General features: G+C 46.2%; 1 protein-coding gene across 1 annotated transcript in view; it reads left to right on the top strand.

Annotated features, from left to right (window-relative positions):
* The window catches only part of LOC142772324 (uncharacterized), a 33,784-nt gene extending 15,948 nt beyond the window's left edge, over positions 1–17,836 (top strand). Inside the window, exons 6-9 of the mRNA XM_075874524.1 lie at positions 3,461–3,674; positions 4,230–4,634; positions 12,661–13,038; positions 15,941–17,836. Of these exons, the coding sequence (XP_075730639.1) occupies positions 3,461–3,674; positions 4,230–4,634; positions 12,661–13,038; positions 15,941–16,107 (1,164 nt within the window). The 3' untranslated portion in view covers positions 16,108–17,836. The remainder of the gene's footprint in view (positions 1–3,460; positions 3,675–4,229; positions 4,635–12,660; positions 13,039–15,940) is intronic.
* The last annotated feature ends 1,563 nt before the right edge of the window (positions 17,837–19,399 follow it).

Below are 19,399 nucleotides of genomic sequence, written 5' to 3'. Positions count from 1 at the left end.
ACGTCTGAGTTTCTAACAATCAGAAGGGTACGAGAATCATTTAGGCTATGCTGTTGAATGAGAAGCACGTCTCACCACTTTTGCGTTTCATTTCCCACAATTTTCGGAGCATTTGTTGCACAATTTTTTGTGGAAAATTTGTTATTCGCGTAAATGTTACTTCCTTTATCTCGAAATACTTTAGTAGCTGAGGCTTCACGTTCCTGTATGCCAACACCCTGGAACCTCTTTCTAGTAATGAAAGCCAGGGTACAGGTTTCAGCCGTAGCTGACGGCACAGAGGCCAAGAGATGGGACACGGATACAGTTACAATTAGGTGATTTCCAACGGCAATATTTCTCATTGGGTTATAACTTGCATATAAGATCTCCTGTATCCTAAAGAGTAAGTGAAATCAGTTATCGTTGATGTCCCTACTTCCTGAACCATTCATTTCTCCATGCATCACTTTTTGCATATGATGACTTTTGCTTGTTGAAACAGTCGTAGGAACTCCCACAAAAGTTCTCATAGATGTCTCCAAGCAATCTTTGGCGTACTCACTGACTAAACTTGTGAACCGCTGTCTTGTTGTTCTAGGAAAATATAAGTCCTAGTAAACCTATAATTGTGCATGGAGAGAGACAGTAACTGTTTGTTCTTCAAATAAGGTTTGACATCGGTGACCTTGGATGACATCTGAGGGAAAATAAACCCTCTGTGTGCACAGATGATATGAAGCTTACAGGGTTAGTGCCATCATATTTGGGCGTGCGGTTTTTATACTGCAAGCGTTTCTTTTAGTTCTAAAAAGAACGATGCTCGGATAAGGATTCTTGTATTTTCGCTAAATAGTTCACTATTGCCTTATTACAGTGGGCAACTTTTAGTTTCGGTTTGCGAGTGTCGACTTATACAGTGACGTAGCAGAGTAGGTAACTTGGTCACGTGACCTTACAATGCTATGACTCAGGTCGTACAGAGTACTGCATGCGGTCGTGCACACGTGCCACACAAGCACCAGAAAAAAATAAAACTCAGCATATCCTACGTACCCTGAAGATGTATGCCAAGCCGAGCATGTGTATGGAAGGTGACTGTAGTAAAGCCCCTATGCTTTCAGAAAAGTACACCTTTATTTTGATCTCGCTGCTCCCTCCTCTCCTCGCTGGAGCTTCTTGTCGCTTCGGGTGGATGCGGCGAAGAAACAGTTTTCACCACTCGGCGCCATGTTGGATGTGCCAGAGTGCCACTTTGTTGCTTGTTCGCCGCATGCAAAGTGCAGGACGTCTGAGAGCTATTCTATCAAAAGTGGTAATGTTTCGAATTTCGTGATTATCACTGCTGTTCTCAAGCGTAGCCTGTGTCTGCAACAGCGTGCACATCAAATTAACCGCTGGAACTTGCAAAAAAAAAGAACGATTTGTTGCAATAGATATGACAATGTGCCCAACTTTCTCATTGCGTTGAGGTTGAGTTCAGATAATACATCGCAAGAAATGGACGAGCGGTAATTTCGTCAGTGATGATGCGACTGCATTTTTCGACCTCTACATCGAAACACCATCTTGGCCATCTGGCAATCCGAAATAGTTTCCGTGTGCAAGAAGGACGTTTATCATTTAAATTATGTCCAACGGCTATGAAGGCATGTAAAACTTCCAAGACAATGGCTGCAAACTGTGCTGCAGAGGACAAACATGTCAGAACGACGCAATGAGTGCACTAGTCATCACATTGGACGGGCAGGGGAGAGGTAGCATGTGATACGTCACGAAGTTCTGAGCAAGCACTTTAATGGACATTGTTTGCATTACTGCAGTTATAAGATATCGAGATGGTTTGTACACACAGCAACTATTCCTTCCCAAACGGTGTGGCGTAAGACAGCACAGCTGCGATTTAATTATTTCTTGCCGGCTCAATAACTACCGGACTGAGTTTACTTAGTTTAATATCAACCTGTTTTCAATAAACCCAGCTATATATGCCAGCGCCAGATACACAAGAAAACACTAAGCTGCGAAAACAAGTTTAAACGACATGCAGTTTGCTACAACTCGTGTATGACTTGCAGCAGCTCTTCTGCCGTAATATTGATGGTGAGTGCATCCAGTATTACTGAGAAAATCAACGCAGATAAATCATTACATGAAGTCGTATGCGAGGAATGGCACACGGTCACGGTTGTACGGGAGCGGCTGTAACTAATGCAGCAGTGGCGGCGCGCCACCCGCTCGAAAGCAAACTGCAAGCTCGTGGCGCGTTACAGGGGGCTCCACTGTCGCAAGCGAAGAAAGAAAAAAAAGCAACGCACCGAAGAGGAGGCAGTGAGGGGGATAGCAGATGGCGGTACTTTACGAAGTATAGGGGCATTAGACTATAGTGCTGAATATGTTGAGCCAAACGTTACGAAGTGACCCTAAACATATGGAAAAAGGTAAACGCACAAACATGTTTGTTGATCAGTCGCATGTACTTTATACACCCAGATTTTTTTACAGCTGATTTAGCATGGCAAGAACAACAAGGGTATTATCAAAAGCTGAAGTGGTAAGCCAAAATGTAGCGTGAGTGAATTCGAGGATGGTAACCCTGGTCCTACGTGGACCAACATCAGTGGTCGGCACTTAAGTATGATGGTCGCCGCTACGACGTTACGACTTTATCATGTGCATTTTTTAAAGGGTTAGATTGATGGCAGTGCAAATAGAATTGACGTTTCATCAATCTTATGCCTGCACGGGGTGTTTTTCCAAAAGAGTTCAGAGACCTGGCATGGATCTGCAGGAGAATACATACTGCCATATAGAATACTTGGGTTACGATCCAGCTGGCACCATAAAATAAATTATTTGCATTCGTTGAGTCAGCGGTGCCAACGCCGGATTCTCTTAACCTTATCGCATTGAAATCACCAATGTCTGTACTTGCTGTTCCTCGCTATGTATAAACTGTCATAAACCGATAGCGCATAGCCGCATACAGCGCCCCGTGGTGGCGACTATGTCCCAAACATGTCGGGAGGAAAGGGCTCGACATTGTATGGGACCAGATATTCACATTGTTCATGTCATAACCTGAAAGTGAGAATCGCCAAGCCGCTTTACGTTTGCACACCTATTTTTGTCTACCCGAAGTTAATTAGGTGATGATGTGAGCACTAAGATGTTGGCGTGTAGAAAGGCAGGCAGGCAGGCAGGCGGGCAGGCAGTATGGTGCACCGTCACGACATCTTTCGCGGGCCTTCATATGGAGCTCCGTGAATGGTAGATGCGCTAAAGTAATTGGCCTCGATTGGTGAATTGAGTATCAATGTACACATCGGAAGTGACAATTCAAAACTTCGGAAGTGACTTTTTAAACATTTGCAGTGTACCACCATTTGTGTGTTGCCTTTGCATACAGAAAAATTCACACGAGGCTTGTCATACCTTGAAATTCGATAGCACCACCCGTTTCATCGTTTTATGCTTACAGGTGCTTCTTGGCCAGGAAGACGACCTGTCGCGACGCGTCCAGGACGCTCTGGGCGACCTCAACGTGGCGCTGTGGCTCTTTGCACACCACCGTGATCACCTGTATGGCCTCGCGGGCAACAAAGTGGCCCAGCAGACTCGGACCCCGCCTGCCGTTGGCAAACCTGTCAATGGCAGAAGCAGCACTTCCTCGACGGAGAATGGCAACGCCATGGGTGGGTGTTGCTTGCCACTTTTCGAAAGTTGCACTCAAAACGGGACAGCACGCTCCTAAATATGTACAGTGTTAATTAAGGAAAGACAGTTAAATGTATTTTCTTAAAAAGGATTATTCATATTCATACAAATTTGTGGAGCTAATTTGTACTCACTCATGGTTCATTATTCATTTGAATGTCAAGAGGCATATTTGGCTATATAAAATTTAAAGTTGGGTCTACCACTGCAAGTATTCTGTGTAGGCCGCTCATGCATTTCTTTAGCCTAATTCATGATGTTTTGTTGATATAATGTGTGTTTAACAGCAGAGAAATGAATATTATTGTGGAATTATTACTTTTCTCATAATATTGACAATAGTATAGTTTATAGCCTTATACAATATACTATTGCTACCATTAGTGATCATGACTGATATCTTGTAACACTGCACCAGTTGCAATCACTGATTAAAGCTCAACATTTGAGACAAGGGGAGGAGGTAGGCAGCAGTTAAGATTGTCCAGACGTCTTTGTTCTAATGATTTGGGCATTTGTTTATCTTTGTACAGAACCTGGAGGAACAAAGAGTAGCTGTAGCAATAGGAGCAGCTCGCTGTCTACGGAGCAACACCATAGTAATCGCGCGAGCAGCAGCGGTGGTCGTTTCGGCAGTGGTGGCAGCACGCATCCTGCTAGCCACTCTAACTTTAGCACATGCAATCAACAGCAGATCTCTACTTACGGCCCCAGCTCAGGCCACCTCTCACGCCACAACAGCAGTTACCACTCTAAATATCATCACCCGAGGCAGCAGCTGCCACACCCTCCTCAATCACTTATGGGCGGCCAGTACAAGCCATCGACAACTTACTCGTCCTCCGCGGCAGGCACCAAGAGCAGCAGGCACTCGGCCAAGCCTCTGCAGAGTTCATGGCCCCAACCTCACCAGTCCACAGGCAGCTCTTCTGAGCAAGGTGAGGGACAGACAAGCCTAGCTCTTTTTGCTTATTCCAGAAAAAGGGCCGTGAACGAGACAAGTAATTATAAAGAAACATTTAATGCAGGTGCTGCCAAGTTGTCTTAAGATATTCCGTTTTGCAGTCATACCGCACATAAAAATCACTTCTGTTCTGTTTTAACTGTTTTGCTGTGGAGAGGTTGAGGAGCCTATTGCCTCGGCTACTCCATATCACAAAGTTCTGCAGCGAAAAATAAAATAATAATACAGAACGGTACCCAAAATTTAACAATACGGAAAAGGAAAAAGAAAACACATAATAGCACACTGAAACCAGTTCAAATAACATGCCAATACACAGTTTTTTTCACGCAGTTCACACAGTCATAAACTATTTACATGCACAACTTACTACTCTAATGCCAGTATATACATGACCACATTTTACATAATACCCATCTCTGGCTGTCAGTCATGGGCGCTTGTCCGGTCCGGTCTCCACTAAAAAGTCTGTCAGGAATATTATTGCCTTTTTCTGAAGATGCATCTCAGGCCCTGTGACACTTTTGAAGCTACTCAGGACCCCTTATAACTTTTTAGGTTGCTAATAGTTTTCTTGTCTCGTCGCCATTTCCTCAAAACATCTTCGGCAAAAACATCGAGCCATAGTAATTATTATTGAAAGAAACTTCACAGAAAATTCCAAGCACATATCTTGTGTTTTTTTTATTCTTTCAGAGAACAGTCACATTTGAAAGACGTTAAAAATGATTGTGCTTGGCCAGCTGCCGTTAGGAGTACTGATGCAGAATATTGCGACGTTCCATTTCCCAAGTTTTTGTTATCGTCCCAAAACACCACACGATTCTCAGCGCAAACCGCGCTTGCAGTTTTCGAGAAGGTTCCGGACTGTAGTAGATTATTTTGATAAGATCACGCCCACTGTGCGAACGGTACAGATTGTTCTAGAACCTACGCCACCGCCAGCGATAACGCTAGAACATTCGACGGCAAGGGTATAAATGCCGACATGCTTCGCCGCTTGTCAGTTGTTGATCGAAGGCCGACGCTCCGTTCGCCGCTATCAGTCCGAGACTGCTATCTGTGCAAGACTGCTGCTGTAATTAGACTTTCCGTTTACCGGGCACAGGTTCGCCCAAATGAACAGTTAAATCCCAACACGAAGTTTCCTGTCTTCGGCCACGTCACGACCCCGTGACATCTGGTGGAGGTGCTGCTTCGTTCATGTACCGGACGCCCCTGTCAAGCCGTGAACCCAGCCCACGTCGCGGAGAAGACACCGATGCCAACCAAGAGCAGCGAACAAGCCGCCGACAGCAAGGTCTCCCACCGGAGTACGGCCTTCGACAAGACAAGGCGCGGAAGACCAAGGCCATGACCTCGACTGCAGCGACAATGACAACCGGAGCGTCCCAGCCCGCGATCGTCATTCATCAACCCAGGGAACCACCAACGTTCCATGGGTCATCGTTTGAAGACCCGGAAACCTGGCTAGAAACATACGACCGTGTGGCCGCCCTCAACCACTGGGACAACGAAGAAAAGCCCCGTCGTGTGTACTTCTACCTTGAAGACACCGCGAGGACCTGGCTAGAGAATCGGGAGTCCACGCTCCGAACGTGGGATGTCTTCTGCGGCGCATTTCTGCAAACGTTCGCGAGCGTTGCTCGCAAAGAGAGGGCCGCTGCTCTACTAGAGACCAGGGTTCAGCTACCAAATGAAAAGGTTGGAATTTTCACAGAGGAGATGACCCGCCTATTCCGTCACGCTGACCCAGACATGCCTGAGGAGAAGAAACTTCGTTTCCTCATGCGAGGGGTCAAACAGGAGCTCTTCACGGGACTAATGAGGAATCCACCGAACACCGTTCAAGAATTTGTGTCCGAGGCGACCACCATCGAAAAAACCCTGGACATGCGCACCAGACAGTATAATCGTCGCCTGACTCCAGAATGCGCTGCTGCTCAAGCCAGTGACTCCGTAGACCTGCGTGAAACGATCCGAGTGATTGCCTTCGGCGCAGCCTCAAGTGTATTCGATCGCCGACATTGTGCGAGAAGAAGTCCGGCAATCGCTTCGAATTCCCCAAACACCGCTGCAGTGCGCCACAACGCTCCTTCCCGTCCACGCCAAAACGCCGCCCCGTCGCACTTCCGTCACCAAACGCCACCGCCACCACCACCCCCACCGACGTCCTACCGTTCCCCAGCGGGCCAGCGCAGTGCGCCGAGGAAAACGGACGTTTGGCGTGCACCTGACAACCGCCCGCTCTGCTCTACCACTACGGCGAGGCCAGGCACACATACCGCCGTTGCCAGTACCGACAGATGGGACTGCGTGGCTTCGCCGTCAATGCACCGCGTCCGCAGCCAGGAAATCGGCCACGTGACATCGCCGACTACCTGGCAGAAACTCAATGGACACCACGAAGTCCTTCCCGTTCGCCGTCGCCCAGCCGCCGCATGTCACCGCACCCCCGGCAGTACTCTGGCCCAACGCGGGGCCGGTCTCCTAGCCCGTATCCGGGAAACTAAGGGCAGCAACTGATGGAGGTGTGGTTGCTGTGCGACGAACTACCGAAGATCCTCCGACGACGACGCCGCCGCGACGGAGCTTCCCGAACACAACGCCAACCAGGCAAAGCCCTGAAGGCAAAAGCTCACTTACCGAAGGTGGCCAGACGACGCGACATGGAAGCAGCGGAACAAGCAGATGCAGCCGCGACCCGACGCCACGCCCTAACTGTAATGCGAGACGGCAAACTAGCGACCTCGACGTTCTTATCGACGGCCACAGTGTGACCGCTCTCGTTGATACTGGAGCCGACTATTCTGTCATCAGTGGGTCGTTTGCCGCGAAGTTAAAGAAAGTTAGGACAGCTTGGAAAGGCCCTGAAATCCGCACAGCCGGAGGTCATCTCGTAACGCCTGCAGGAATCTGCACAGCGAGAGTCACCATTAACGGCCGTATTTATTCTACAGACTTCGTAGTCCTACAGCGTTGCTCGAGAGATGTCATCCTTGGCATGGACTTCTTATGGCTCCATGGTGCTGTCATCAACCTAAAAACAAAGTCGATAACGTTATCCACAGAAGAAGCACTACCGCCGCGCACGCTGTCAGGACACCATGCCTTGAATGTGCTAGAAGAACAAGTCACCATTCCGCCTCGCTCAAGCGTCATTATTTCAGTCGGCGCTCCTAAATCATCTGACTTGGAAGGCGTCGTTGAAGGCAGTCAGCATCTGTTGGTCACCCGAAATATTTGTGTCGCAAGAGGAATTGCAGAGCTGCGGGGAGGCAAAGCAACGGTTATGCTCACGAATTTCAGCAATGAGTACAAACATGTGAACAAAGGAACAACGGTCGCATCCATCGAAGAAATTGTCGAAGCCACCAGTGCTTTCGCCCTCGCAGATTCTGCGGAACCTGCTCAGAGAAACCAAGCCCCTCCCATAGCTTTCGACGTCAATCCCAGACTTCCGAACGATAAGCACGAACAGCTCAAGGCCCTGCTCTTGCAATACGAAGATTGGTTTTCGTCGTCATCGAAAATTCGGCAGACCCCAATCACGAAACATCGCATCATAACCGAAAAAAATGCCAGACCACTCCGTCAGAGTCCGTACAGGGTTTCGACGCGAGAACGTGAGGCCATGAAGAGACAAGTTGATGAAATGCTGCGGGATGACATTATCCAGCCGTCCAAGAGTCCATGGGCATCCCCCGTGGTGTTAGTGAAGAAAAAAGATGGGACCCTACGTTTCTGCGTCGATTATCGCCGCCTGAACAAAATCACAAGAAAGGACGTGTATCCTCTCCCACGAATAGACGACGCACTTGATCGGCTCCATAACGCCAAGTACTTTTCGTCAATGGACCTCAAGACTGGCTATTGGCAAATCGAAGTCGACAAAAGAGACCGAGAGAAGACGGCGTTTATAACACCGGACGGCCTCTTCGAGTTTAAGGTGATGGCCTTCGGCCTTTGCTCAGCGCCTGCAACTTTTCAACGCGTTATGGATACAGTGCTGGCAGAATTGAAGTGGAAGACTTGCCTTGTGTACTTGGACGACGTCGTCGTGTTTTCCTCGAGTTTCGACGAGCATCTCCGGCACCTTGAAGCTGTACTTCAAGCCATCAAGATGTACGGACTCACAATGAAGCCAGAAAAGTGCAGATTTGCGTATGAGGAGCTCTTGTTTCTGGGGCACGTTATCAGCAAGTCTGGAGTTCGTCCCGATCCACGGAAAAGAGCCGCCATCGCGACTTCCCGCCGCCTACTGACAAGAAGGCCGTGCGCCGATTTCTGGGCCTGTGCGCCTATTATAGGCGGTTCGTGAAAAACTTCGCCCGCATCGCCGATCCTCTCACTAACCTTACCAAGACCGACGTGGAGTTCAAGTGGGAAACGCCACAGGAACACGCTTTCCAGGAGCTTAAACATCGCCTCCAGACGCCTCCGTTACTTGCCCATTTCGACGAATTCGCCGAGACAGAAATATATACTGGCGCAAGCAGCGTAGGTCTTGGCGCCGTTCTTGTGCAGAGGGCTGACGGACTTGAAAGGGTTATCAGTTACGCCAGCCGATCGCTATCCAAAGCAGAGGTAAATTATTCCACAACAGAAAAGGAGTGCCTCGCCATCATCTGGGCTACGTCAAAATTTCGCCTCTACCTCTACGGCAGGCCCTTCAAAGGAAGGACCCTTCAGGTCGCCTCGCACGATGGAGCCTGAGACTTCAAGAATATGACATTACTGTCATTTACAAGTCCGGCAAAAAACACTCTGACGCTGACTGTCTCTCCCGTGCGCCTGTCGAACAACCGCTACCCGACGACCCGGATGGCGACTACTTCTTGGGAACGATAACTACCGACGACTTCGCTGAACGACAGCGGGCCGACCCAGAACTTAAGGCCCTAATAGAATACCTCGAAGGCAGGACCGCCGAAGTCCGAAGGTATTCAAGCGCGCACTTGCGTTGTTCTTTCTACGAAACGGTCTTCTACAAAAGAAAAACTTTTCACCGCTTCGAGCTAAGTACCTCCTTGTGGTGCCTTCAGCTCTGCGGCCAGAACTCCTGCAGGCCCTGCACGACGATCCGACGGCAGGGCACCTCGGTGTTTCTCGCACGCTCGCGACGATACAAGAAAGGTACTACTGGCCACGTCTTACCACCGACGTCACTCGTTATGTGAGGACATGCCGGGACTGTCAGCGACGCAAGACACCGCCGACAAGGCTAGCGGGACTTCTGCAGCCAATTGATCCACCTTGCCGACCTTTCCAGCAGATTGGTATGGACCTACTGGGGCCGTTCCCGACGTCGGCTTTCGGAAACAAGTGGATCGTGGTAGCTACCGACTACCTCACCCGCTACGCCGAGACAAAAGCCCTGCCAAAAGGCAGTGCATCGAGGTAGCTAAGTTCTTCGTTGAAAATATCGTCCTACGTCACGGCGCCCCAGAGGTCCTTATCACCGACAGAAGAACGGCATTCACTGCCGACTTAACTCAAGCGATCTTGGCATACAGCCAAACAAACCACCGCCGGACGACAGCGTACCGCCCACAGACCAACGGCGTCACCGAGCGGCTTAACAAGACGATCGCCGACATGCTGTCAATGTACGTCGATGTCGAACACAAGACGTGGGACGCCATTCTTCACATACAACACGGCGGTGCAGGAGACTACGCAGATATCTCCATACAAATTGGTCTACGGAAGGAGCCCGGCAACGACGCTCGATGCCATGTTACCCAACGTCACGGACGAAGAAAACCTCGATGTGAGCGAGTACCTTCAACGCGCCGAAGAAGCCCGACAAGTTGCGTGTCTCCGTATCAAGAATCAACAGACGACCGACAGCCACCGTTACAACCTTCGACGACGCTTCGTGGAATACCAGCCTGGTGAACGTGTTTGGATGTGGACGCCGATATGCCGACGTGGACTAAGTGAAAAGCTTCTGCTACGGTACTTCGGACCATACAGGGTGGTTCGACGTCTCGGCCCACTTGGTTACAAGGTTGTCCCCGACGGCATCACGAACTCTCAACGACGCCGATCGTGACCTGAAGTCGTCCATGTCGCGCGCCTCAAGCCGTTTCATGAGCGTTAACAAACTGAAACAGTGTTTTTTTGTATTATTGTTGTCTTGTAATTTATTCATTGTACTTTCTTGCATTATTATTGTGCCTTCATTTTTGGTTAAAGCATCGGGACGATGCCTTTTTTCAAAGGGGGGCAATGCCACGTTCCATTTCCCAAGTTTTTGTTATCGTCCCAAAACACCACACGATTCTCAGCGCAAACCGCGCCTGCAGTTTTCGAGAAGGTTCCGGACTGTAGGAGATCATTTCGATAAGATCACGCCCACTGTGCGAACAGTACAGATTGTTCTGGAACCTACGCCACCGCCAGCGATAACGCTAGAACATTCGACGGCAAGGGCATATATGCCGTCGCGCTTCGCCGCTTGTCAGTTGTTGATCGAAGGCCGACGCTCCGTTTGCCGCTATCAGTCCGAGACTGCTATCTGTGCAAGACTGCTGCTGTAATTAGACTTTTTGTTTACCGGGCACAGGTTCGCCCAAATAAACAGTTAAATCCCAACACGAAGTTTTCTGTCTTCGGCCACGTCACAACCCCGTGACAATATATTAGTGAAAGCTTCTAAATTTCGTAGCTTTTTCTTCATATCTCCCATTTTATTTAACTCTCATTTCCTATCTCGCTTAACGAAATGGCAGAACTAGCCAAATACGTTCCTATATACCCTTTGAAGCTGACGGAAAAATTTAAGGTGAAGTCCTTTCGCACGAATTCCAGTGCCTAAATAGTAAGAGTTACTGTACCCTCGGTTTTAAATGCTTGAGCAGCACGAGGTGGTGTTGACATTGATGTATGTTGTAGGTCTGATCTTCTAGTGTTTTTCTAATGAATCCTATATCTGGTCTTTCAAATGGGGAATGTTCTTCATGAAGTATTTCGTGTGCCTATTTTTTTAAATGCTGATGACTCACTGCATGTAATGAATGTTTTTCATTTCTTTTTATTCCGCGAAATGTGTTTATTGCGACTGCGTGACGCTGGAATGTAACCAGCTAGGAAGCTTAGTCAAGCTCTGTTGGTTTTTTTTCCTACGCCCACCTCTCTTTGAAGTAGTAAAGAAAATGAAAATGAAATAATTGTTGGAGAGCACTGCTAACAAACATCCTGTATATTCGCTTTTGTTGACGATATATATATATATATATATATATATATATATATATATATACATATATATATATATATATATATATATACATACACCCTATAAAGTGATGTGGGGGCTACCGCAATTGTGGCTCAGGGGTGTAGCAAGCATCGGATGTGCTATTCCAAAATACCAGATTCTTATATTACGTCTAGTGAGTTATCCTTTCGTGGACTTTTCTTTTTGTACGTTTACATTAGAATTGGTTTTAATAACATCCACTATACTTCTGTAGGCCTCTTTGTATGTCAGTTATCACTATTGCATTGTTTAAAAAAGAAAACGAGTCGTTATATTTACACGTATTTTCTCATTTAGGACAATTCTTGTAAATTAGTGGGGCTACAATGTTCACACTGATGGTTGTTTTTCTATTCGATTGTGAAGAGACTAATTTGGCTATTCTAGTGGTAAAGTAGTCTTTACAGCTGCACGTATTTTTTATGGGGTGTCATGAATTTTTTTGGCTTTATGCATGAGATCCATATATTTATGAAGAATGTATAAAAACAATGAATTGAATATTATTGTGGAATAGTTACTTCTGTGTTATTGAAAATAATATTTGTAGTAGCCTTGTACAACATAACATTGTTCCAATAAGCAATGAAGACTAATACGATGTAACACTGTCACAGTCATTGTCACTGATTGAAAGCTCGAGATTTAGGACAAAGAAAGGATGGAGGCAGCAGTTCAGAGTGGCCAAATATATGTGTTCTAATGCTCTGGGCATTGCTTTATCTTTGTACAGATGCTGGAGAAACACGTAGCAGTAGCAATAGGAGCAGCTCTCTGACTACGGACCAACACCATAGTTATCGCACGAGCAGCAGTGGTCGCAGCGCGCATCTTGCCAGCCAGTCCAGCACACGCAACCAACAGCAGAGCTCTCGTTACGAGCCCAGCTCAAGCAACCTTGCACGCCATGACAACAGTCGCCATTCTGGCAATCATCACACGACGCATCAGCTGCTACACCACCCTCAATCGCTAATGAACAGTCAGTACAAGCCCTCGCTTACTTCATCGTCCGCCTCGAAAGCCAGTAAGAACAGTACGCACTCCGCCCAGCCTCTGCAGGGCTCATGGCTCCAACCCCACCAGTCCAGGCGCAGCTCTTATGAGCAAGGTGAGGATCACACCAGCCTAGGCTCTTTTTTGCTTATTCCACAGAAAGGGCCGTGAACGAGCCAAGTAACTATAAACGAACACCCATTGCAGGAGTTGCCAAGTTGTCTAAAGATAATCACTTTTGCAGTCACACCAAATATGAAAACCTCCTCTGTGACACATTTGGAACCGCGCAGGACTCTTTCCATCTTGCTAATCGTTTTTAAAATAGATATCCGTTTCTTTGTCGGGCTATGTCAGGCGTTTGTTGGGATCTGCCCACCGCACTCTACCATAGCAACAGCTGCGGGCGCGCGCGTCCCTATCAACCGGAGCCACCACTATGTCACGTTTCGGCGTCGGCATCTGCCACAACAGTTGTGGGCACGCGCACTTATCCTCGCCCCTAGCAACTGGAGCCCCCACCTCCTTGAATTGAACGTGACCTGCCGCCGCAGGAATGCAGTGCGTTTGAAACACGTTTGTGCTGCCACAGTATGTGTATTGTTCACTTCATAGTATCTTTAGGGGCGGAGCTCTTTGTAGCGGTACCCGTTCGTCCCTCATAGCCGTTGTAGTAGTGTGTAACAAGTACACCATTTTGACCTCCAAGGTGATGCCGGTGAGAGATTTCTTCTGTGCATTGTTGAATAATAAAAGATAGTACTCAGTGTACATGCGAATGGCTACTAAGGGGGAATGAGAGACATGAGAATTTTTTATTGTTCAACAACACGCAGAAGACAAGAAAAGATTGCTACATTATACTCGCTGGGCGTAACCTCTTAGGTTTTAGAAAGGTTTAGCGAGCTTTGGGCCACAGTGCCATGAATACAGTGAACTAGTATATACCATGAACTCGAGGTGGTTAAAGGTGGGAAGTAGACACGAAGCGCAAGCCGTAAGAAAGTGTGCGTGTGCCTCCTCTCGTTCAGTCCTTTGAATGTCTGCTGGATGGCGGTGCTTCTATATGCGGAATATACGAAGAAAAGATGCGAGATGGTGGGACTTGGAATGTTTAATAGATGGACGAACGGACACACAGACAGATGCATGGACGGACGCAGGAGCAGATGCATGGACGAAAGCAGGGACGGACGCACAGATGAACGTGCGGATGCTCGAACAGACGTATGGGCGTATGGACGCACGGGCGGCCACGCAGACGCACGCATGGATGGACGGAAGCAAAAACGAATTGACGGGCAGATGCTTCGCCCCACTATCCATCATTCACTTCGTGGAAATGCTGCCATTTTTTACCATACGCGCTAGCTTCTAGAGCTGGAAACGCATACCGCGTTTCTTGCAACATAAAAACGCCCCGGGGGGGGGGGGGCGAATGAACGGTGTAAGAAAAACAAAAACAAAACATAATTCTTTCAGCGCTGAGGTCTCACATGGGAAGAGCCGTTATTGATTGATTTGTGGGGTTTAACATCCCAAAACCACCATATGATCATGAGAGACGCCGTAGTGGAGGGCTCCCAAAATATTGACCACAAAAAGTTGTTTAACATGCACCGAAATCTAAATATACGAGCCTACAACATTTCCGCGGCCATCAGAAATGCAGCAGCCACAGCCGAGATTTGATCCCGCGACCTGCGTTTCAGCAGCCGAATACCTTATCCTTTAGACCACCGTGGCGGGGCAAAGTGCCATTATGAACGCTACGCAATGCATTCGCATTTCCTCATGTTTCCCTTCGGAGAGGTGTTTTTTTGTGTAGTTACTATTTCCTTCAAAAAACATCGTCATACTGGTTAATATTTTAAAGAAAATTTACAAGCAAAACGGTGTTAGTCACGAAAATCTAAGCAGAAATCTTGTGTGCTTTTTAATCTTTCAGAACAAAGCCACAGCTGAAAGTCATTAAAAAGATTGTGTTTGACATGTATTATGGCCACCTAATATTAGGAGTACTAATGCTGAATATAATATTGAAGGCTTCAAAATTTTGCGGCTTTTCCCGCCATCTAACTTGAGATTGGGGAACTGCTGACAAACATCCTTTGTATTGAAGCATGTTGACTGTTCAGCCTCTCCATGAAGTTCTGTTTATTATGTTGGGGCAAATGTTGCAGACAGCTGAGCACAAAGTAATCAGTTTCATCAAAGGAATCTAACAATGCATTCAAAGTGTGTACTAACACCGAGTTTTCCGGCTTTCACTAAATATTGAGCCTTTTTGAACTTCTCAAATATTATAGGTCTGCATGTGTTTCTTCTGACTAGATTGAGAAATTGTGTGAGCAATATGAGTGAACAATGATTGCATGCAGGGAAGTTCCGCAGAGCATGTTGTGGTGTGATTATTAGGTCTGAATAAAAATTGTGACGAACGGAAGAAAGGTTATTAGTGTCTTGAACGTTTAGTTTTTATTGTTTTTCAAGATGCCTAATTGTGTTTTATTTTCAGTAATAAGAAAGCTGCACTATTAATCAAGAGGAGGAAATGGATAACGGCCAGGCATGTAGCACGTAGACAGGACAACCGCTGGTCGTTAAAGGTAACTAACTGGATTCCCAGAGAAGGCGAGAGAGTTTGGGGGAGACAGAAGGTTGGGTGGGTAGATGAGATTAAGAAGTTTGCGGGTATATATTGGAAGCAGCAAGTGCAGGACCGAGTTGACTGGCGAAACATGGGAGAGGCCTTGGTCCTGCTGTGGACCTAGTCAGGCTGATGATGTTGAGGACGATGATGACTACGAAATAAAGAGAAGTGAACTTTCTGACTTCTATCGGTGGTACACATAAACTTAGCTTTTCCTTCCTTTTGATGTTCTGTTTGTTCGAGCTATTACGTTCTTTGAGGGAACATAGCCTTGTTATGGTGAAAGAGCGGTATATTTCATTTTTATTGCACTCTAAATTTTCAGACATCGTCTAATTGTTTTATTTATTGCTCCTATACTCAGGCTGGCTAGGGGAGGCAACGTCAAATCCCAAGAAAAGATCTTTGCCATCTTCAAGTGCGGCCTCGAGTGCAGCATCCACCACAAATTCCTCCGTGCCTCCGTCGAGCCAAGGACCTCGGAACGATCTTGTCATTCGACCACCCGCCAAGCGTGCACGACGGTTGTGAACAACAGAAACAGTTCCCCCTCAGCACAGGACTAGTCACCTACAACTTCATCATTCATAATTCCAACCTGTATCATCACCATTAGGTGGGGCATGTAATCGCTGTATATGACCCATGCATCTGACATAATGGCGGTGTGTGTGAACATTTTACCCATAAAAGAAAAACAAGAAATCAGGATGCTCTCACAACGTTTTCTTCAACAAAATTTGATTTAGTGTGCTTACACGGGTAATATCCCGGGAAGTCTGTTGTTGCAGGAATCCCGAGCTTGATAATTATATTTACAAACACCGTGGTGCTTCACTTCATTTCATTTCATTTATTTCGACCTTAAAGGCCCGAAGGCATTACATAAGGGGGGAGAAGTAACAAGATAGGGTACAATGGTCAACAGGAAAAAGCAAAAAAAAAACAAATAAAAATAAGTAAATAAATAAATAAATGAATAAAAGCAAATAAGTTTACACAGAAGACAGGAATTAGAAATCACATGAACGAACTAGAACAAGATAAAAAAGAATACACAATGCTTTACATATGTTAAACAATTGCAGAGTAAAACTAAGTACAATTCTAAAACGATTAGCGATAAACACGAAGTAGTTGAGATTATCAGGAGAGACGCTTGAAAAAATGTTCGTTCAGTTTTGCGCGGAACGTTTCCCTGTCGGCGCATGAAGCGGAGTCATCCGGTAAGGCATTCCAGAGGGCTTTTGCATTAGGAAAAAATGAGGTGATAAATGCTGTCGTCCTGCCATTTATGCGTGCAATGGGCCTGCTGTGATTTATGCGCGATGAAGTTCTGTGAGCAGATTAGAGCAACTGATGTCTTGAGCGTGGATGATAGTAGAAGCGGTGTAGAAGGCATAGACGGGTGATCAAGCGGCGGCATTCAAGAGTTGGAAGGGAAAGAGAGTGTATTAGCTCGGTAACGCTGGTTTTGTGTGAGGACTCTAATTTAGTTGTTAGGTAGGCTTGTGAAGGATGCCAGATTGCTGAAGCATATTCAAGTTTAGGTCGTACGAAGGTGATGAAAGCTAGTTTTTTTACGTCGGGGGATGCGCACTTCGGGTTGCGTCGAAGGTAGCCGAGTGTACAGGATGCTGTAGAGCAGATGGAATCGATGTGGGTGGTCCAGGATAGCGATGAAGTCAAGTGGACGCGAAGATATTTGTAGCATGATACGGAAGCTATGGGCACGGCGTTAGTGGAATATATGTTGGCAAGTACGGCACGCTTACGAGTAAATGATAATGATTTGCACTTATCTATGTTTAGGGGCATGAGCCATTTATTGCACCATGAAGCAATTGAGTCGATCGATGTCGCGTTTCCATTTCATTTTTTTGTTTTTCTCATGTTTTGTAAAAATATCGCATAATCGTCTTAACTGTCCTTTGTATGCATTCTTTTTGCATGTCTGCGCTATCTGTGTTTTTCCATTATCATCTCTTTCATGCCTGGTATTACTACTATGTAATGCGTTTGGCTTGCTTTGTTGCCTGCCGCATACTATGACACAAGCCACTGATTGCTTAGGCAGGCCTAACAACGTATTCTGTTTCATCCTTTCAGTCTGTAAATGACTCATTGACATAGCATGAACATCATTGTATAGTGCACTCAATATCCGATTTTAGCAAAAATGGCCTCATGTTACGCTGGTTTATGCACATTATAGCGACTAGTACTGTTGAACTGTGAATAAATATGTATTTATCATGAAGTCATCGATGATCTTTTTCTACACGAATACAATAAAATCTCAGCCGTGAAATAAAGTGGAAGCTCGTTTGCAATGCCAACTTGAAGTTTCGTCTTGGTTCAGGAGAAGTGGCACGTAGCACTAATCATTGAGCACGCCATTCCTTTTGTAGCGTTGCTACATTCAAAAGTACTAAAATAAAATAACTCAAAAAAACTTCGTTAAGAGGTCTGTGTGTGTCGTATTAATGATTTCAGCCTTTACTTTATAGTTAATGCGGTGCATCCTAATAAATAAAATATTTCTTCCAATTCTTGAACATGCATGCTCGGTATTCCCGCCGTTTTTTTTTTAACCAAGCACTTATAAAACGACTTCGCATTTGTACACTTGTGACGGTTCTCTGATGCATCCTTGGCACCTTTTTTATAAAGAAGGCTTCTATGAGCATTAAAGCCACATTGTATCGACTTATATCCCCAACCAAGGATGCCCTTTTAACGAGAAGGCATTCGCTGATTCTATAATGATGTAGTTTTTTCAGTGCACGAAACAACATGGACAGAGAAAGAAAGGACAGGCGCTAACTTGCAGCAATGTTTAATTTGGAAAAGGTAACCTGAGATAGGCACTATCGCTTTTATATCATCATGATTGGATGCATATCGCGAACTCACATATCCTTACGTAGATAAGCTAACTCTTTACAAGAAATGGCGATTGACAGTTTAGAAACAATTATCTGCTGGTCTATCAAACATCTCTGTCTAGATTGCTTCGAGGGTCAGCTCATCTCTGCTGGTACCAACAACTGAACTCAATAGAACTCGCCATGCACAAGGTACGGACATCGACACTTGCACGGTCATTTCGAAGGTAGGCTGGTCGATAACTGTGTTTTAAAACATTCATTGCTCTTTCGTGTATGAAGTTAGCTTATCTACGTAAATATATGTAAATGTGCAAAGTGTGTCTGATAATGATGAATGAAAAGCAATGGTGCCTGAATATATGCTTACCTTTTGTAGAGATAAACAATGTAGCGAGTTAGCACCTGTTTAGTTTTTCCTTGTCTGTGGTTTTTTCTTCCCGCGCTAAAAAAACACAGTATGACGCACCAACACACCCAAACGAAATGCTGCTTTAGTAAGCTTCATGACTACGAGAAAGCTGAACGCGGTCTCTCAGCCGTTCGTTTCAACAGACTTTCCTATGTATACCCTACTACATGTTAATGGGATATGATGTGCCCCACAGTTTTCTTGCTCGTGACAAACCAAACATAAGCGTGATGACAGAAAGCTAACACTGACGGCGCGGCTACGACGGCATGTCCTTGCCCACCCTTTTCAAGTGATGTAGCAAAAAGAATAATTGCTAAATAATCGCTATATTCCTTTCAAACTTGTGGTGGCTTCTTGAAATCTTCAGTCTTACTTTGCTCTACTCTAGCAAAGAAATGAATATATCGATGCTAAACCAGAATAAAAGCACTCCCGGCAGGCAGTAGCCACCGGTTTTGAGGCGTGCACCACCGCCAACGCGTGACCCGCTATCAGAGAATGCAAGAAAATTGTCGTTGCG

The sequence above is a fragment of the Rhipicephalus microplus genome, chromosome 9, assembly GCF_043290135.1.
Source record: "Rhipicephalus microplus isolate Deutch F79 chromosome 9, USDA_Rmic, whole genome shotgun sequence".
Classification (NCBI taxonomy): Eukaryota; Metazoa; Arthropoda; class Arachnida; order Ixodida; family Ixodidae; genus Rhipicephalus; species Rhipicephalus microplus.
Note: the sequence above shows the minus strand (reverse complement) of the source record. Positions and strands in the feature narration are given on the sequence as shown.